The sequence below is a fragment of the Lolium rigidum genome, chromosome 4, assembly GCF_022539505.1.
Source record: "Lolium rigidum isolate FL_2022 chromosome 4, APGP_CSIRO_Lrig_0.1, whole genome shotgun sequence".
Taxonomy (NCBI): domain Eukaryota; kingdom Viridiplantae; phylum Streptophyta; class Magnoliopsida; order Poales; family Poaceae; genus Lolium; species Lolium rigidum.
Window position 1 is genome coordinate 145,066,092 of NC_061511.1, and position 15,814 is coordinate 145,081,905.

Sequence of the window (15,814 nt, forward strand, 5' to 3'; positions counted from 1 at the left end):
CGTCGTTTGGGTTTCCGGCCCTGTCATTTAGATGAGTATATTTGCTACTCTTCTTCTATAAAAAGAACAGCAGTAACTCCTTAAACTCAAATTCAAACCAATAAAAGCAAACTCATACAAATATGACTCAAATTACTACAAATCTACAATGAACTTGAACTTGAATAAACTACTAAGATTAATTACATTATCCATTTAGTACTAGCTTCTCTAGGACGGCTATCTTTCAAGATCATGGTCGCAGAGTTCTATATCTTCTCCGCCGCTCCTTATACGAGCGCTTGGGTTTTTTTTCAAGATTTCTCAAGGCACGAACTGTGCTACGCTAGAGGCCAGGGGCAGCAACAAGCTTTGCTTTCGGCGCGCCGTCGAGGGATGCAGAAGTAAGGTGGTGCTGATATCTTTAAGGACTTACATTTTATTTCTTTTGCTTGTAAGGATGTTTCTATAAAGGCTGGTTTCGGATAATATATTGTAACTTCCACAAAAAAACTACATTACCCTACATCTAACCTGAATTCCTTTGTCAGTCTTCCTTGTCTTACAGTGCTCGAAGGCTTGGCGCTCTAGGTATTTGGAGCAGAGTATCAACATGTAGTCTGTCGGCTCGCTCCGCCTCGCGGCGGTCCACTACAACATCGTTCGGCTAATCAGGGCTACCGAGCTCGAAATTCAGCTTCGTGTCCGAGCCATAGAGGTGCACGGACTCGATGTCGTGCACCTTCGCCATTTGCGCTGCCAAATGGAAGGTGTTGATCCATATCCGTATCCTTTTGTGGGTGTTCCGGTTGGTGATTTCCACCACCCACGCCTCACACACACGCTTGCACAAGTCATGGTATTGTTGCGGCACTGACAAGTTGGGGTACCACGAGGAGGACGCACCACCACGAAAAGAGCCGTCGTAGGATCGGGATGCGCCAAGTTGAAGGAGCTCAATATTGTGGCTGATATGCTCGCTATATTGATCGAACGAGCTAAATCTGATGGCCAAATTGAAGGAGTGATCCCACATCTTGTTGATGGGGGTTTATCAATTCTTCAATACGCCGATGATACAATTTTATTTATGGAACATGATCTCGATAAAGCTGGAAATTTAAAGCTAATATTGGCAGCTTTTGAGCATTTATCGGGACTCAAAATAAATTTTCATAAAAGCGAATTGTTCTGCTTTGGCGAGACCCAGGACTCAGTTACCGAATATTCGAAATTGTTTGTCTATGGGCAAGGCCAGTTTCCTATCAACTATCTGGCATCCCGATTCACTATCGGACATTAACTATGGCTGAGTGGAAACTAGTCGAGGAAAGACTTCAGAAGAGACTTAGTAGTTGGAAAGGTAAAATGCTATCCCTCGTAGGAAGACTGGTTCTCATTAATGCAGTACTCACTAATATGGTGCAGTATATGATATCCTTCTTCATCTTGCCAAAAGGCGTGTTACACAAGCTCGACTATTATAGATCGAGATTTTTTTTTTGCAAGTGGACAGTGAAAAAAAGAAATATCGACTGGTCAAGTGGTCTGTTGTATGCCAACCTAGAGATATGGGTGGGCTAGGGGTTCATGACCTTGAGGTCAAGAACTCGGCCTTGTTAGGTAAGTGGCTTCATAAGCTTCTAGCCGAACATGGCGTATGGCAGACCATGGTTAAAAGAAAGTACATCGGCGAGAAAGCGTTATCCCAGATCCTTTGACTCGCATTTTTAGACTAGCCTAATGGCAACGAAGAATTTTTTCTTCTTCAGATATGGTACTTTCAATATCAAGGATGGTTCGCAGATAAGGTTCTCGGAGGATTCATGACTAGGGAATATGCCTCTCTCTAAACAATATCCATCGTTATACAACATTGTTCGTCGCAAAAGTGATACCATTGCATTTGTAATGGCAACCTCACCTCCGACAGTGACGTTTAGACGAGATTTAATCGGTCCGAGGTTTTTTTTGCATGGAATGCCTTACTTCTACGTTTGGAGTCCATTCAGTTGCCCGAAAGGCAGGATGAATTTCGTTGGAACTTACAATCCAATGGAAAGTTCTCTATAAGTTCATTGTACAATGCAATTATCCAACCGAAAATACCAGTTGATAAAAATAAGAAGATTTGGAAGATAAAAATACCGCTCAAAATTAAGATTTTAGTTGTTATTTGCGTCGAGGAGTAATCCTAACCAAAGATAATCTTGTGAAATGCAATTGGCATGGGAGTACGCAGTGTGTTTTCTGTCATCACAACGAGACGATTAAACATTTGATCTTCCAATGCCGCTTTGCCAGGTCTATATGGTCATGCATCCAAGTAGCTTCTGATCTGTATCCCCCGACTAGTGTGGCCAATATCTTTGGTAATTGGCTTCATGGTATCGATCACAGATTTAGAATGTTTATTAGGGTAGGGGCACTTGCCAATATATAGTCGCTATGACTGATTAGAAATGACAAAGTTTTTAATGATAAGAATTGTTCTCTCTTGCAGGTTATCTACAGATGTACCGCTACTCTCCGTTCGTGATCTGCACTGCAGAAGATGGAGAATCACGACCTCTATACGGAGGTCTGTACACGGCTGGAGGACACGGCGAGGGATACTTTTTCCCTACATGGGTGGCAGCATAATCTACGGGTTGGGCCTCTGTCTTCACCTTAGGCGGCTTACAGTTGCTCATGTTTGATATGTAATTCGCCTTTTTATTATTACTACAGACTTTTGAGAATTTTTGAGCGGTTGTGCGTGTTGTGGGTATACTTTATTGGTATATCAATGGCGTGGCCTCCTTCCGGCAAGCCCGGGTGGCCCACAGATGGGGATGTGGCATGTGGTCCATCGGGCGGCCCAGTTGTTGTAGATCCTGAAGGATGAAGTCCAGCCCAGGAGCGAAGAGCCGGATCCCAACCGACCTACGAAGGAGGCCGGATCCGTGGAGGCCCATAAGGTATCCGGATCCTGCACGACATAGATGGGAGGCGGATCCTTGACGTACACGATAAGACATTGTATCGTAGTTATGCAACTTGTATTCCGGCTAGGACTCTCCATGTAAACCCTAGAACCGTGCGCCTTTATAAGCCGGATCCTGGGAGCCCTAGAGGAACAACCACAACTCATTGTAACAACGCGAAAGCGCCTATATAATTCCAGACAAGCAGCAGTAGTCCCTGTCTTCGAGCAGGTGTTCCGAAGCTGGGTAAATCGCGTACCACCGTCCGAAGGACTCTCCGCCCTATGGCCCCTACTTCTTCTCCCCCTCGTGAGGATCCCTCCTCCGAGGTACCGTCGATTAGGCACCGGTGCCTATTTGGAAAGAGTTCGGAGAGGTCAGAGGGAGATAAAATTATGGGTGTGTCTATGTCTCAGTTGACTGAGACCTCAGAAAAGTGCAAGTAGTTTAAAGAAAAGTGCAACTCGGTTTAGTTGCACGTACTAGCAGAAAAGTGCAAGTGCACATTTTTAACAGAAAAGTGTAACTTAAGCAACTAATTTAGACTTAAGAAAATCTCAGTTGACTGAGACGTAATAAAACCGTAAAATTATACTAAGGCGCTCCATCGATGAGTATGAATAATGGAACTGTAAACCGTTTTAGAGTTTGGATTGATACAATTACGAGGAGCAAAACTGAATTTGTACTGCTCTAACCGATTATAGATGACTTTACTTATTTTTTCATTTTTTTGGTTGCTTACCACGTATAAATAGATGATCGAGATGCCTTTACTGTGTCGGTGTACAAGGCGTGGCACGCTCAAATACAATGTTTCCAGTGACGGCGACGCGAAAGCTTGGAAGAAAATGAACACAAAAACTATTTGCAGGCGTGGAAAGGCATGACCGGCGAACTTAGCTTATTTCATCTGTGATGAAACGTGTAGTTGATTAGAGCCAATGGATTAATTTAGCGGAGGCGTCATTAACGGCTAACCCATCAGGCGGATGCGCGTCGCGTCGTCGGTCGGGCACGGCCGAAAGAGACGGCGAGGCCGATTCCGTCGGAGGGCTTGCGTGCGCGATCACGACGGCGACCCGCCACCGGCAGCCTCCCTCGCCGGCCCATACGCGACCCGTTCCGGCGACATGTACAGGGTAGCCGACGGCGTTTTTCGTATGGGGAGCATGTCGCCGTCTCCCCCCGCCCGCCCGCCTCCTCTGGTTTCCTTGTTTTGGCTCCAGCCTATTCAATGTGCGCGCGCCATTGCCAATTGGGTGATTAGTTTGAAAGCAAGGGCATGCGTCTCTTTCTTCTTCCTCGGGCCCTGTCAAAGTCAAGAACCCTGGCTGCTTAATGATTTTGGGTTTGCATTATTAGGACTGCAAGTGCAACCCTCCTCTCTTGTGCATTTCTGAAGAAGGGGTCAGCTAATACATTCTTCTCTTCTGTACTATTCCAACTCGAAGCACGAAGAAAATTTCAGTCGACCGAGTGGGAACTGTTTGAAAAGAGTTTCAAGTTTTCCCAGCAGAATGAGCTGTGTCTGAAAAGAGTAAAGAATCGTACTACTATACGGTATGGAGTAGTATACATTTGTTTGACCAAGATGGATTTGTATACTCATTTGTGGAGTATTCTGCTGGCCAGTCTGGGGCAGGGAGTCCAATTGACTGAGTTGTTCATGCACAGAAGAAGAGGCGAATATGCGCGTTTCAAAATGCAGTTTGGAATCTGGTAGTAGTACTCTGGGTGCCAGGATCTAAAAATCCAGTAATATCTGCTCTGCACTGCACAGACAGCGGTATAACGTCGTATTAAGAGGCCACAGTGCGCAGTTTATTTTTCTTGACTTTCTTCATCAAGGACTACTAGATTTCAGATTTGATCTTCCAGCTAACCTCGCCGTACCATAGCAGTAACTCAGCAGCAGACTCAAACTGTTTTCGAAAGGGAAATGCATGCAGTCCGAGAAGTTTTTGCGCAAATATTTATTTACACAATTTCTAAGGACCAACACAAGTAAAAGGAAGCCTAAGCACAAGTTAGTTCTAGGAACAAACGAAACGAACGAAGAAACAAACAAACTTGAAGAACATCATGAACACCCAATGTACTTTACAGAAGAAGGAAAAAAAAATGGACAAAATCGTCAGAATCGCAGCCTCGACGGCCCCAAATTTCTAGTGGTTTCTTCTCTCGCACTCCCAAATCGGTGCCACTTTGGCACCACCATGATGTCATCGAAATTCCCCATCAGCGCACACGAGCCCTACCTTTTTCCACCACACCTTTTCATCCTGCCATTTTTTTGTTTTTGCGAGATTGCTTTCGACATGCGCGCCTACTACCTCTTTGTACGCGCTCGCCCAGTGGCGAGGCTCCACGTGTCCCCGGTGCAGCTCACACCCATCATCACAACAGCACAAATTCACAGCTGGCCAATCCGGATCTACCGCCTAGGACCGCCTCGGGACTCGTCACAGCTTCCCGTGGCCGTTCCCGGCGGCGAGGATGGACCCGCGCGCGCTCTGCTCCAGCGTGCGCACCACGTCCGCCATGGACGGGCGGAGGCTGGGGTTGTGCCCGACGCACGACGCGGCGAGCGCCGCCACCGCGGAGGCCTCGGCGGCGTCGTACGCGCTGCCGAGCCGCTCGTCGACGAGCATCCTTGCGTCGCAGGGTGCCTTCAGCCTCGGCGCGAGGACGGCGGTGAGGAGGCGGCCCTCGACGGGGCAGAAGGCCTCGACGCCCGTGAGCAGCTCCAGCAGCAGCACCCCGAAGCTGTACACGTCCGTCTTCTTGGTCACCACCCCCGACCGGATGTAGTGCGGGTCCACGTACCCCGGGGACCCCAGCATGGTGTGCGCCGACGCCCGCGGCCGCACCGCCGCCGAGAAACCCATCCGCGCCGACCCGAAGTCGCAGAGCTTGGCGGACATGGCGCCGTCCAGGAGCACGTTGGCCGCCTTCACGTCGCCGTGCACCACCTGCGGCTCGCACTGGTCGTGCAGGTACTCCAGCGCCTGCGCCACCTGCAGCGCCGCGGTCACCCGCCGCGCCCACGGCAGCGCGCCACCGGACTTGCCCCCGCCGTGCAGCTTCTCGTGCAGGTTCCCGTTCGCCGCGAACTCCAGCACAAGCACGCCTTCGTCTGCATTCAGGAAAGTGACAATTTAGCACGACGTTACGAAGCAGAGTAGAGAACAGAGCCTGCATCTTCCAGGGAAACGAAGAGAAAGCACGCACCTTGCTGGTCGCAGAAGCCGAGGAGGCGCACGATGTGCGGGTGGCGGACGCGGAGGAGCGTGTCGAGCTCCTGGCGGAAGACGCGGTGGAGGCGCTCGCTGCTGCGGTGGACCTTGACGGCGGCGAGGGAGCCGGAGAGGCGCGCGAGGTAGACGGTGCTGAAGCCGCCCTCGCCCACCACGGCGGAGGTGAACCCGCCCGTCATCCGCTCCACCTGCGGCCACGACAGCTGCCGCGTCGTCCCGTCGGCCCCTTTGCCTCCTCCCTCGGGCACCGTAGTCCCGACGCAGTCAGCCTCCTCGTCGACCTCCATGTCGCTGGCGGCCGCATTGGCCCCGCAGCCGCAGCAGAAGAACCTGAACCTCTGCGCCCCCATCAATCCTCTCTCGCTTTCAGCTCCTTGCACAGACGCGCAGGCAGACGAGAGCAGCAAGCAGAGGAGGATGAGCAGAGGAGCCGAGGGAGGAAGAAGACTTGGGGTTCTGCCTTGGTGGATGTACGCAGTTGGCTTATATATAGGTGGGTGCGGGGAATTGAGATTTGGTGGGGGTGTGAAGTGCGAAGTTGCCACCATTAGCATTAGCAGCGTCCGTCCACAAATCATTTCCCAGCCATAGCCACCTCGCTGGTACTGACATCCGGGCCCACCTTACTCACTCGCCAGCATCATCAAGCCTACCCTTCAGAAAAATACAGACGAGATCTGGCAGCCATGAGGTCACCCTCCCTCATCCCTGGAGTTCCAATAGATTAGAGCATCTCCACTCGTCCCCCCGACGAGGCCCCCGGCGAGCGTTTTTTCCATCCGGACGGCGTAATTCGGCCCAGTCGCGCCCTCGGTTCCTCGTTTTCGTCCGGATTTGGGCCTAAATCCATCCGGCGATCCCACGCCATCCCCGGCCCCCCGGGGAGCGCTCGGGGACTCCGGATGAAACGAAAGCGCGCGTGGCCCCAACTTGTCGGCGACAATGGCCTCCGATCTACGGCAAAACCCTCGTCTTCCCGATCTACGGCAAAACCCTCGTCTTCCCGATCTACGGCAATACCCTCGTCGAACGAAAGCTTTGAACTCTCAAGTGGTGCAACATAGATAGATTATATATATATTTCGAATATAATTCGAATAAACATAAAAATTACATATAAAAACTTTAAAACTAAACTACTTCTTCTTCTTCTTAGAAGGCCCCGCCTCATCGTCGTCGCGGCGACGCTTCCGGCTCGTCACCTCCTCGTCGGAGGAAGTTGAGTCCTCCTCGTTGTCGTCCTCATCGGCCTCTTCGTCCTCCTCCTCCCTGCTCCTCCTCCTCGCTCCTGCTCCTCCTCCTCTTCCTCGGCCTCTTCCTCGGCTCTGCTCCTCGGCTTCGCTCCACGGCCTCTTCGTCCTCCTCCTCGTCGTCCCGCTCGTCCTCGGCCGGCGGCGGGGGGAGTCGTCGGCTGCTCGGACGATGCGGCTGGATCCCACCAATGGCGCCATCCGGGCGGCTTCCTCCGCTGTCGATGTCCGATGGCCAAGAGATATCGCTCATGGTTGACGGAGGATGGTGACGAGAGAACGAGATGAATGGCGTCGGCCGTCGGAAACCGTATATGTAGGTCTCTCGACGAAAGAGAGCGCCGGTTGCTCTTCCGCGGAGTTCGTGCTCCATTACGGCGGTTCTCGCATCGAGGCCACTTCGACCGTTCCCGACGAGTCGTTTCGGCTCTCCAGTCCACTTCGCGACGGTTCAATGCGGCGAGGGAACTCCGACGATTGCCCTTCCCGGTGATCGCGCCGTCGCTATGCACGCGGTGGGTGCGCGTCCATGGGCTCGCGGCTGGAAAAATGGGCCTCCCCAGGACAAAAACTACATCCATCCGGCGCTAAATTTCGCCGGATTTGGGCGTGGGGAGCCCAAACGAGTGGGGATGCTCTTACACCGGAATGAATAATATGGTCCGAATAATAATTGGATCAACACATGGGATGGGAGTATACGGCGAGGTAGTGAGGACATAATGCGTTTCTGACGTGCAGCTTTCTAGGTTTGAACCGGATTATTGGTGGGTTTAAATTACAGCTGAAACCGCCAATTATGCGCGAGCGAGCGAGCGATCCAGAACGGTTATGGCTCCTCCAAGGTCCAGGATGTCTCGCAACTGCTACCACTGATATGACTTGCTAAGCTACACGGACCTCATAATACTCTCTACCTTGCTGTAATGGTAGTCTCTGGAAAGGCTTCGTCGTGTCATTTACACTTGTCGCTGCAGACAGACCCCGGGTCGAGATCAAATCGGAGATGAACCTGAGCGCTCAGTGTAATTCGTGACTGTTTTTTCCTCCTAGCATGCAGAATTGTTAGGTGACAAAAAGGAGCCCGCTAATATTGCGGTGAATTTTCGCATGGCTTAATTGCTATATCATTTTTTTCTTTCTTCAACTGCTCATCTTTTTTCTCTGCGAAGCTTCCTGCACCGAAGGTGTCGGAGGCGAGACGTGTGTAATGTTGGACTTTGGTTGGGTTTGGTGCGATCGATGAACATGGTGGCAGCACGCACCGTAGAAAAGGAGGCGGTGGTCAAGGCCACGCCACGTGCCCACGCGCAGAGCTGACGAGCAGTGTTCATCCAAGACCAAGACGAGGAATGTGTGTCAAAGGAGTCGTCGTGATGAATGTGGTTTGGTTGCTTCTAATGATTCAGTTGGGGTTAAGCAGTGTTCATGCATGCATCTGCCTGGTTGAACCATTGTCACATATACTGTGTGTGTGACGTGAAGTGGCCTACCGAGTTCTTGTAGCCGCGTAGTGTAGGTATACTGAATGCTCTTGCCAGTAATGCAAATTCAAGTGCCAGCTTTCGGTTCTGAATTTCTGAAAAGAACAACATTTGTGTTTGAAATCATGACCAAATAGACAGTTAGTTTTGTCTCTTCTTCTTGTCAGCATTCTTCGCCCAAGTGATCGCAACCTAGGAGTAGCATCTCTAGCCGATCCCTAGTAACTTAGAGGAGCAAACGCCTCACTATCCACTAGCGGATTATAGTTGCTCCTCTAAATTTAGCGCCGTAGATCCGAACCCATATAACTTAGAAGATCAAAATTTTATTTTTGCAAATTAAACCAAATGAACCAAAATATCAATATTACAAACCAAATTAAATGTAGTAAATCAAATTATTCATTATCACGAACCGAATGAATGAACTAAATAAGGATCAAAATTTTATTTTCGCAAATTAAACCAAATGAACCAAAATATCAATATTACAAACCAAATTATATGTAGTAAATCAAATTATTCATTATTACAAACCGAATGAATGAACTAAATAAATTGTTTCAAACCAAACAAGTGAAAATCACACGGGCCGGATTTTGATCCTAGCCTCGGCCTCCGAAAATCATCGTTAAAAATCAACATCAAAGCCATCTCCAAATCATCGTCGGCTTCTTATTCCTCCTCTGATAAAGAGTCATCGAAGATCATCTCTCTCAACCCCTTCATCTACGGCCGAACGTGCTCTCGGTCAAGCCGGTTGAGCCGAGGCAAATACAAAATCATATGAACAATTCATTGAATACCATGAGCGTGGCGGAGGTGGAGTCCACGGCCAACACCGTAGAGCCGACCAAAAGGGTTGACGACGCCGCTGGGCAAACGCGACGACCGGAATATCAACCACCGGTCGTTGAAATCCCAACGCCGGGCCAACGCATCCACCGGACGTCAACGAAGCTCGAGGCCGCTGCCGGGCAGAAAGCTCGTCGGGCGATGGCTGTTGTCGGGTGATTATCCTCCGCGGCAGTTGGTCTACACCTCCCCATGCTCCGGCGGCCCTTTTCCCGCAACAATCCACCTCTATGTGGCCGAAAATGACCTCGAATCAGTGACAGGATCCGGCTTGATGTTGCGGCTCTCGAGAGCGATTTCGGGGACAACTTGCACCGGCAAGTGGGTCAGACGGAGGGGAAAGGGCGACGGGCACACCGCCAAAAATACAGCGGCGGGGCGGCGAGGCTCTGACAATGGAGTGGGCGAGCAAAAATTTAGGAGAGCGACTGCAGGGAGTATATTTGGGGGCCGCTGAGGCCGATGACAAAAAATATGCTGCTCTAAATTCTTTTGGGCTTCAGCTATAGTCGGTCTCGGCCGTTAGCGGCCCACATTTGCTCCTCTAAAGCTGTTTTGGGGATCGGCTAGAGATGCTCGTGGTAGAAGCAACGGAGGTAGCAAGTGAGTTAGCAGCAAGCAATAGAGGTAGCAAGTGATCTTGCTTATTTGAAACTCTTATATAGTACTTTTTTTATGCTATATTTGATCTAAATTAGTTGTTACAGGTTTAATAAACTTAGAGTACTTAGACAACATTTTGCCTAAATCTAGGACTACGAATTAATATTTTTTTTCCAAAATTCCGATCTCCATACCCGCACTCCAAGTGATATCTTCTTTTTTAGTACGTAGGTCACTAAACACACACTTCAAGCTTCATACAGACTGTTGCTTTTACGCCTTGTTGGCTATAAACTTTTGGCTCGAATCTGAAGCCAAAAGCTGTGCTAGTGCTGTGCAGCAGTAATTAAGCAACTTTGCAGGGGAGATGCATCATGCATGCACGCATCGGATTCCTGAAACCTCGTCGAATCGTCACATGAACTCCGCGCCCGCGTTCACTGAACACAGGATGCACGCCTGTATGGGCGCGTCTACGTTTTTAAAGGTGTGATTATGGTGGATTCTTCGCTGGCCTGCCCTCTCTCTACGGATGGGAAAACAAATGTTCTGGCAGCTAGCTACTTGTTTCAGTTCGACATCAGTCGTATTCTCTGTTGCTGTTTGAACTCGCGAGAACTCTCAGATTGAATCTGAAAGAGGGTTTTTATTGAGACAGAAATCACATCAAGACGGTACATTTGAACGATTTTACAACCACCCTCTGGATTACAAAGATTTTCAAAGTCTAAAAAAAAGTATTTTGAAATGGGGAGTTACCGGGCCTCTCCATCGATGAGAGCGATTTTTTTTCAATACTAATACGGGTTTTATTTTTATTTTTCACGAATAATACGAGATTTCAAATTATTTCAAATATGTGCCTCAATCGGTCAAACGGCCGCCGATCGGTCAGACGGCCTCCGATAGGACCCGGTCGGTGCGCTACCTGCCAACTGCTGGGCCCCACGACCGATCGACAACGTTGTCGGTCACGCGTGGCTAGCATTCGGCCACGCCGCTGCCGACAGGCCCCAAGTCACGAGAAATATCACGTCGGGCGCGCTCCTCCCTTCTTCTTCCTCTCCTCTTTCTCTCTTCTCTCGCTCCCAACTCGAGTTCTTTTTCAGCAAACCCTCATTTTACCCCAGTTGGAGCTATTTTTTCAGCAAAACTTTCACCATAGAGCTAATAGGAGCCAGGGGACCCCGATCTAGTGATGGGTCAGCGTTTGGAGGCTTGGTGTTGTTGTTTTGGAGCAATGCTGGTGAAGTGGTGGAGTTTAGTGTTGGTGTAGGCTGAGCTGTGTGGTGGTGTTGCTGCTGCTCGGGAGACTCAATGTTGTTACATGGAGAGACTTTACACGGTTCAAGGGTAAAGCCTATTTTTTGCTAATTACAATTTATTTATTATGCTTATGCGGGCACGTGGAAATGTTGGTTAGCTTATTTATTGTGCTTATGCGGGCTTTCAAAGCATGTCAATATGGCAGGCCATGCAACCCTCGTCAAGGCGGTGCTCACTAGTGTGGTCATCTACCTCATCACCGTCCTTGAGGTTCCTATGGGGGTGCTTATTAAATTGACAAGGTTACCAAAGGCAAGTGAAAAATAATTAGGAGACCATTTGTAAACCAAAAGAACATGGGGGTCTTGGAATCCTCAAGCTCAATTTTTGTTTGCTTCAGCGTTTTGTTTGAGGTGGCTTTGGCATGAATGGAATGATGAATGTAAGCCTTGGGTTGGTTTTGGGAAACCTTGCACACGTTGTGACTACGATCTCTTTGCGGTGCCCGCAAGAGTCAATATTGGAAATGGAAAAGAAAAACACTCTTTTGGGCAGCAGCTTGGTTTAAGGGGATGTGGTCTAAATACATTGCCCCTCTAATCTTTGGTACCTCCACTAGTAGGAAAAGCCTTATCAGTGGCGCACCAAAAAATGGATTCTGTGGCGCATGGGAGGTGCGCCACAGAAACTTCGCCACAAAATAAGGTTTCTGTGGCGCACCGGCCCATGCGCCATAAAATTAAGGTTTATGTGGCGCACGGGTGCTTAGGTGCGCCACAGAATTGATTTTCAGTGCGCCACAGAATTTGCGTGTATTATAAACGATTTTGTGCTATCTGCTATACACATGCAGTTTATAGACATCAATATACAGGTTATATACAGCAACATACAGAAATATGCCTCATACTTTGCAGGGCGCAGGAGACGCGACCACAAGGGAGGCGGCTGGGACTGGCGTGGTTCTGCGCCGGAGAGGTAGGTCGGCGTTGTTGTCTCGTCAAGGACCCATTCACGGAACGGCGGCCGGGAAAAGGGGGCCCTTCTGCAAAGTATATTGCGGCGTATAGGTGACCAAACATTCTAATCATCGACACTAAAATGGAAGAAAGAGCCAAGTGGTATCTCAACTAGATATCATATGCCTCATACTTTGTTGGTCGAAACAAATATTAACATTCAGGGATGGGGTCAGCGAGGCCAGGTAGGATGCACAAGAGATTGATATTTGTGACATCGCACCAGGCTCACTGGCCCCACCCCAGAGTGTACAAGTGACCAAACAATTTAATCATCAGCACTAAAATGGAAGAAATGCCAATGCAATTAAGAAGTAGCTAGTATGAATTAAATGGAATGCCTCATACTTTGTTGGTCGAAACAAATATTAACATTCCGGGAAGGCGTTAGTGAGGCCAGGTAGGATGCACAAGAGATTGATATTTGTGCCATCGCACCAGGCTCACTAGCGCCTTCCCGGAGTGTATAGGTGACCAAACATTCTAATCATCGGTAAGTACAAATAAACTTAAAGACCAAATCATTTATAAAGAGAACCATTTAGCATGGAGCATATGCTCCATAGGGATTATTCATCACTTGGTATAGACCAAGTGATGCTGGCAAAGGAGAGGCCAAGCAAGAACCAGTAAATCTAGTAAGTGATAGATATGCCTAAACAAGTAAGAACACATAGCATATCCCAGCTAACCAGATGAGACAAGTCTTGGTAGCCAACTGAATCAGCTAGCACCACCTAGCCTTTTAAGACCATCAGAAACAGTCCATTTTCTTCAAAGGATACCACAGTGGCATTCATTTACATGATCCCCTACTGTGGATATCTCTATTTTCATCAAAGCCAACAAGAAATATAAATTTATCATTACTCAGTTGAGTTCAAAACAAAGCTGGGATACCATAAGGGATTACTCATCACTTTGGTAGTAACCAAGTGATGCTGGCAAGAGAGAGACCAAGCCTGAGCTAGTAAATCTAGTAGAGATGGATATGCATAAGTAAGCAAGAACACATAGCCTATCCAAGTTAACCAGATAAAACCAACCTTGACAGCCAACTTAATAACCTAGCATCACCTAGTCTTTTAAACCATCAGAAACTTCCCATTTTCTTCAAAAGATACCATAGTGGCATTCATTTACATGATTCCCTACTGTGAATATCTCTATTTTCACCAAAACGAACCAATTATCCAACTATGAAATGCAACCAGTGGCAGTAGCAAGAGCTAATGAGGTCACAGCACAGCACAAACAATCACACCAGTGAACCACTACTGAGGTTACATCAACCATAAATTCATCCAGCACAAGCAATCACACCAGTGAACCACTACTGAGGTTACATCAACCATAAATTCATCCAAGCCAACAAGAAATAGAAATTTATCATTACTCAGTTGAGTTCAAAACAAAGCTAGGGTACCCAACTCTAGTTGGCATCCATCCAAGCTTCAATAACACATCAAAGGAATCATTACTGCATAAGCAGTTCATCCAATTATCTGACATCAATAAAGAAAACATTTTCAGATAATTGAATTAGGCAACAACAATCATACTAGGATGCTATGGAAGCATCAGGCACATCACCAAAACCCTCCAGCATGCTTTTACAAGCATGAGCGGTCACCAATACATGGTGAGAAGCTACAGAGACATAGCAATAGCATAGGACATTAAGTAAAAGGCATGAGCAATGAGCCAGTAAGTAAATCACTAGCACATGATGATCATTTGACCATTTAGAGCATGCACACACAAGCAATAGCAACACTAGTTCACCAGGAATGGTGAGAAGCTGCAAGAGCATGCATCTAGCTGCAGCAACAATGACAGCAAGCTAGGATAGATAGATAGCTTGCATCCAGTAGCACATCAACAACAACAGCAGCCAGTAGCACAGCAACAACAACAGCACAACCAGAGCAGCACACGAGCATTTCGTCGAGCACTTTGTGCTCGCGCAGGAGAGGAAGAGGGAGGGGAGGGGAGAGAGTTCACCGACGACAGGGGTGGAGGAGGAGGTTGACGAAGACGGCAGGGTTGGAGGAGGAGGAGGACGCGGCGGCTCCTCCACCTTGACGCGACGCCGGCCCCTGTAGGATAACGTTGCATAGAAAACAAAAAATTTCCTACCGCGAACACGCAATCCAAGCCAAGATGCAATCTAGAAGACGGTAGCAACGATGGGGTATCGAGTCTCACCCTTGAAGAGATTCCAAAGCCTACAAGATGAGGCTCTTGTTGCTGCGGTAGACGTTCACTTGACGTTCCATGCTTGTTTTATGACAATACCTACATGTTTTGCTGCACTTTATAATGTTTTTATGCGTTTTCCGGAACTAACTTATTAACAAGATGCCACCTTTGCCCGGTTCTGATTTTGTTGTTTTTGGTTCCAGAGAAAAGTACATTCGGGCAATATTCTCGGAGTCGGCAAACAAGATACGATCTTATATTTCCACGAAGCTTCGGAGACACCGAAGATGGACGGAAGGCCCGGGGCCCCACGCAAGGTGGGCGGCGCAGCGAGAGGGGAGGGCGCCCCCTGCGTGTGGGTCCCAGAGTGAGCCTTCCGACTCAGATCTCTCGCCTATTGCAAGCCACTGACCTAAAACCTCGACACAATTAGGAAACTCGAGAAAGACTCAGGCGCCGCCGTATGCGAAACTCAATTCGGGACAAAATCTGCGTTAGGAACGCCGCCGAGACAGGCGAGTGCCTTACAGGAAGCCATCTCCATCGACGCCACCGCCTCCATCATGCTCACGTGAGTAGTTCCCCCATGGACTACGGGTTCTAAGTGTAGCTAGTGGGGTATTCTCTCCCCCATGTACTTCCAATACAATGATCTCATGAGCTGCCTTACATGATTGAGGTCATCGATGTAATACGTTGTTGTGTTTGTTGGGATCGATGGATTGTTAGTGTGATTAGTCTACCTATAAAGTTTGTGAAGTTATTGTTCTTTAAATCTTGTTGTGTTTAATGCTTGTCATAGGGCCAGTGGCATGATCTTAGATTTAAGCTCTATACTTATTGCTTAGGTGTATCTACAAGTTGTTTGCACATGTCTATGTCGAACAGGCCCCGGAGTGACAGCCCGGGATATTTGGAGGGAAGGCTTAG

At 48.5% G+C, this 15,814-nt stretch overlaps 1 protein-coding gene across 1 annotated transcript; it reads right to left on the reverse strand.

Moving 5' to 3' along the window:
- Positions 1–4,955: 4,955 nt before the first annotated feature.
- LOC124649076 (salt tolerance receptor-like cytoplasmic kinase 1) lies at positions 4,956–6,702 on the reverse strand. Its single transcript, XM_047188751.1, has 2 exons — positions 6,180–6,702; positions 4,956–6,084 (listed from the first exon to the last, which is right to left on the reverse strand). Exons 1-2 carry the CDS (start codon positions 6,553–6,555, stop codon positions 5,411–5,413), a joined length of 1,050 nt encoding a protein of 349 aa, XP_047044707.1. The 5' UTR covers positions 6,556–6,702; the 3' UTR covers positions 4,956–5,410.
- Between the last annotated feature and the right edge of the window lie 9,112 nt (positions 6,703–15,814).

Coding starts and splice junctions, on each gene's coding strand:
- LOC124649076 (XM_047188751.1), bottom strand. CDS start 6,555: ATGGGGGCGCAGAGGTTCAGGTTCTTCTGCTGCGGCTGCGGGGCCAAT. Junction 6,085..6,179: donor CGGCTTCTGCGACCAGCAAG/GTGCGTGCTTTC, acceptor TCCTGAATGCAG/ACGAAGGCGTGCTTGTGCTG.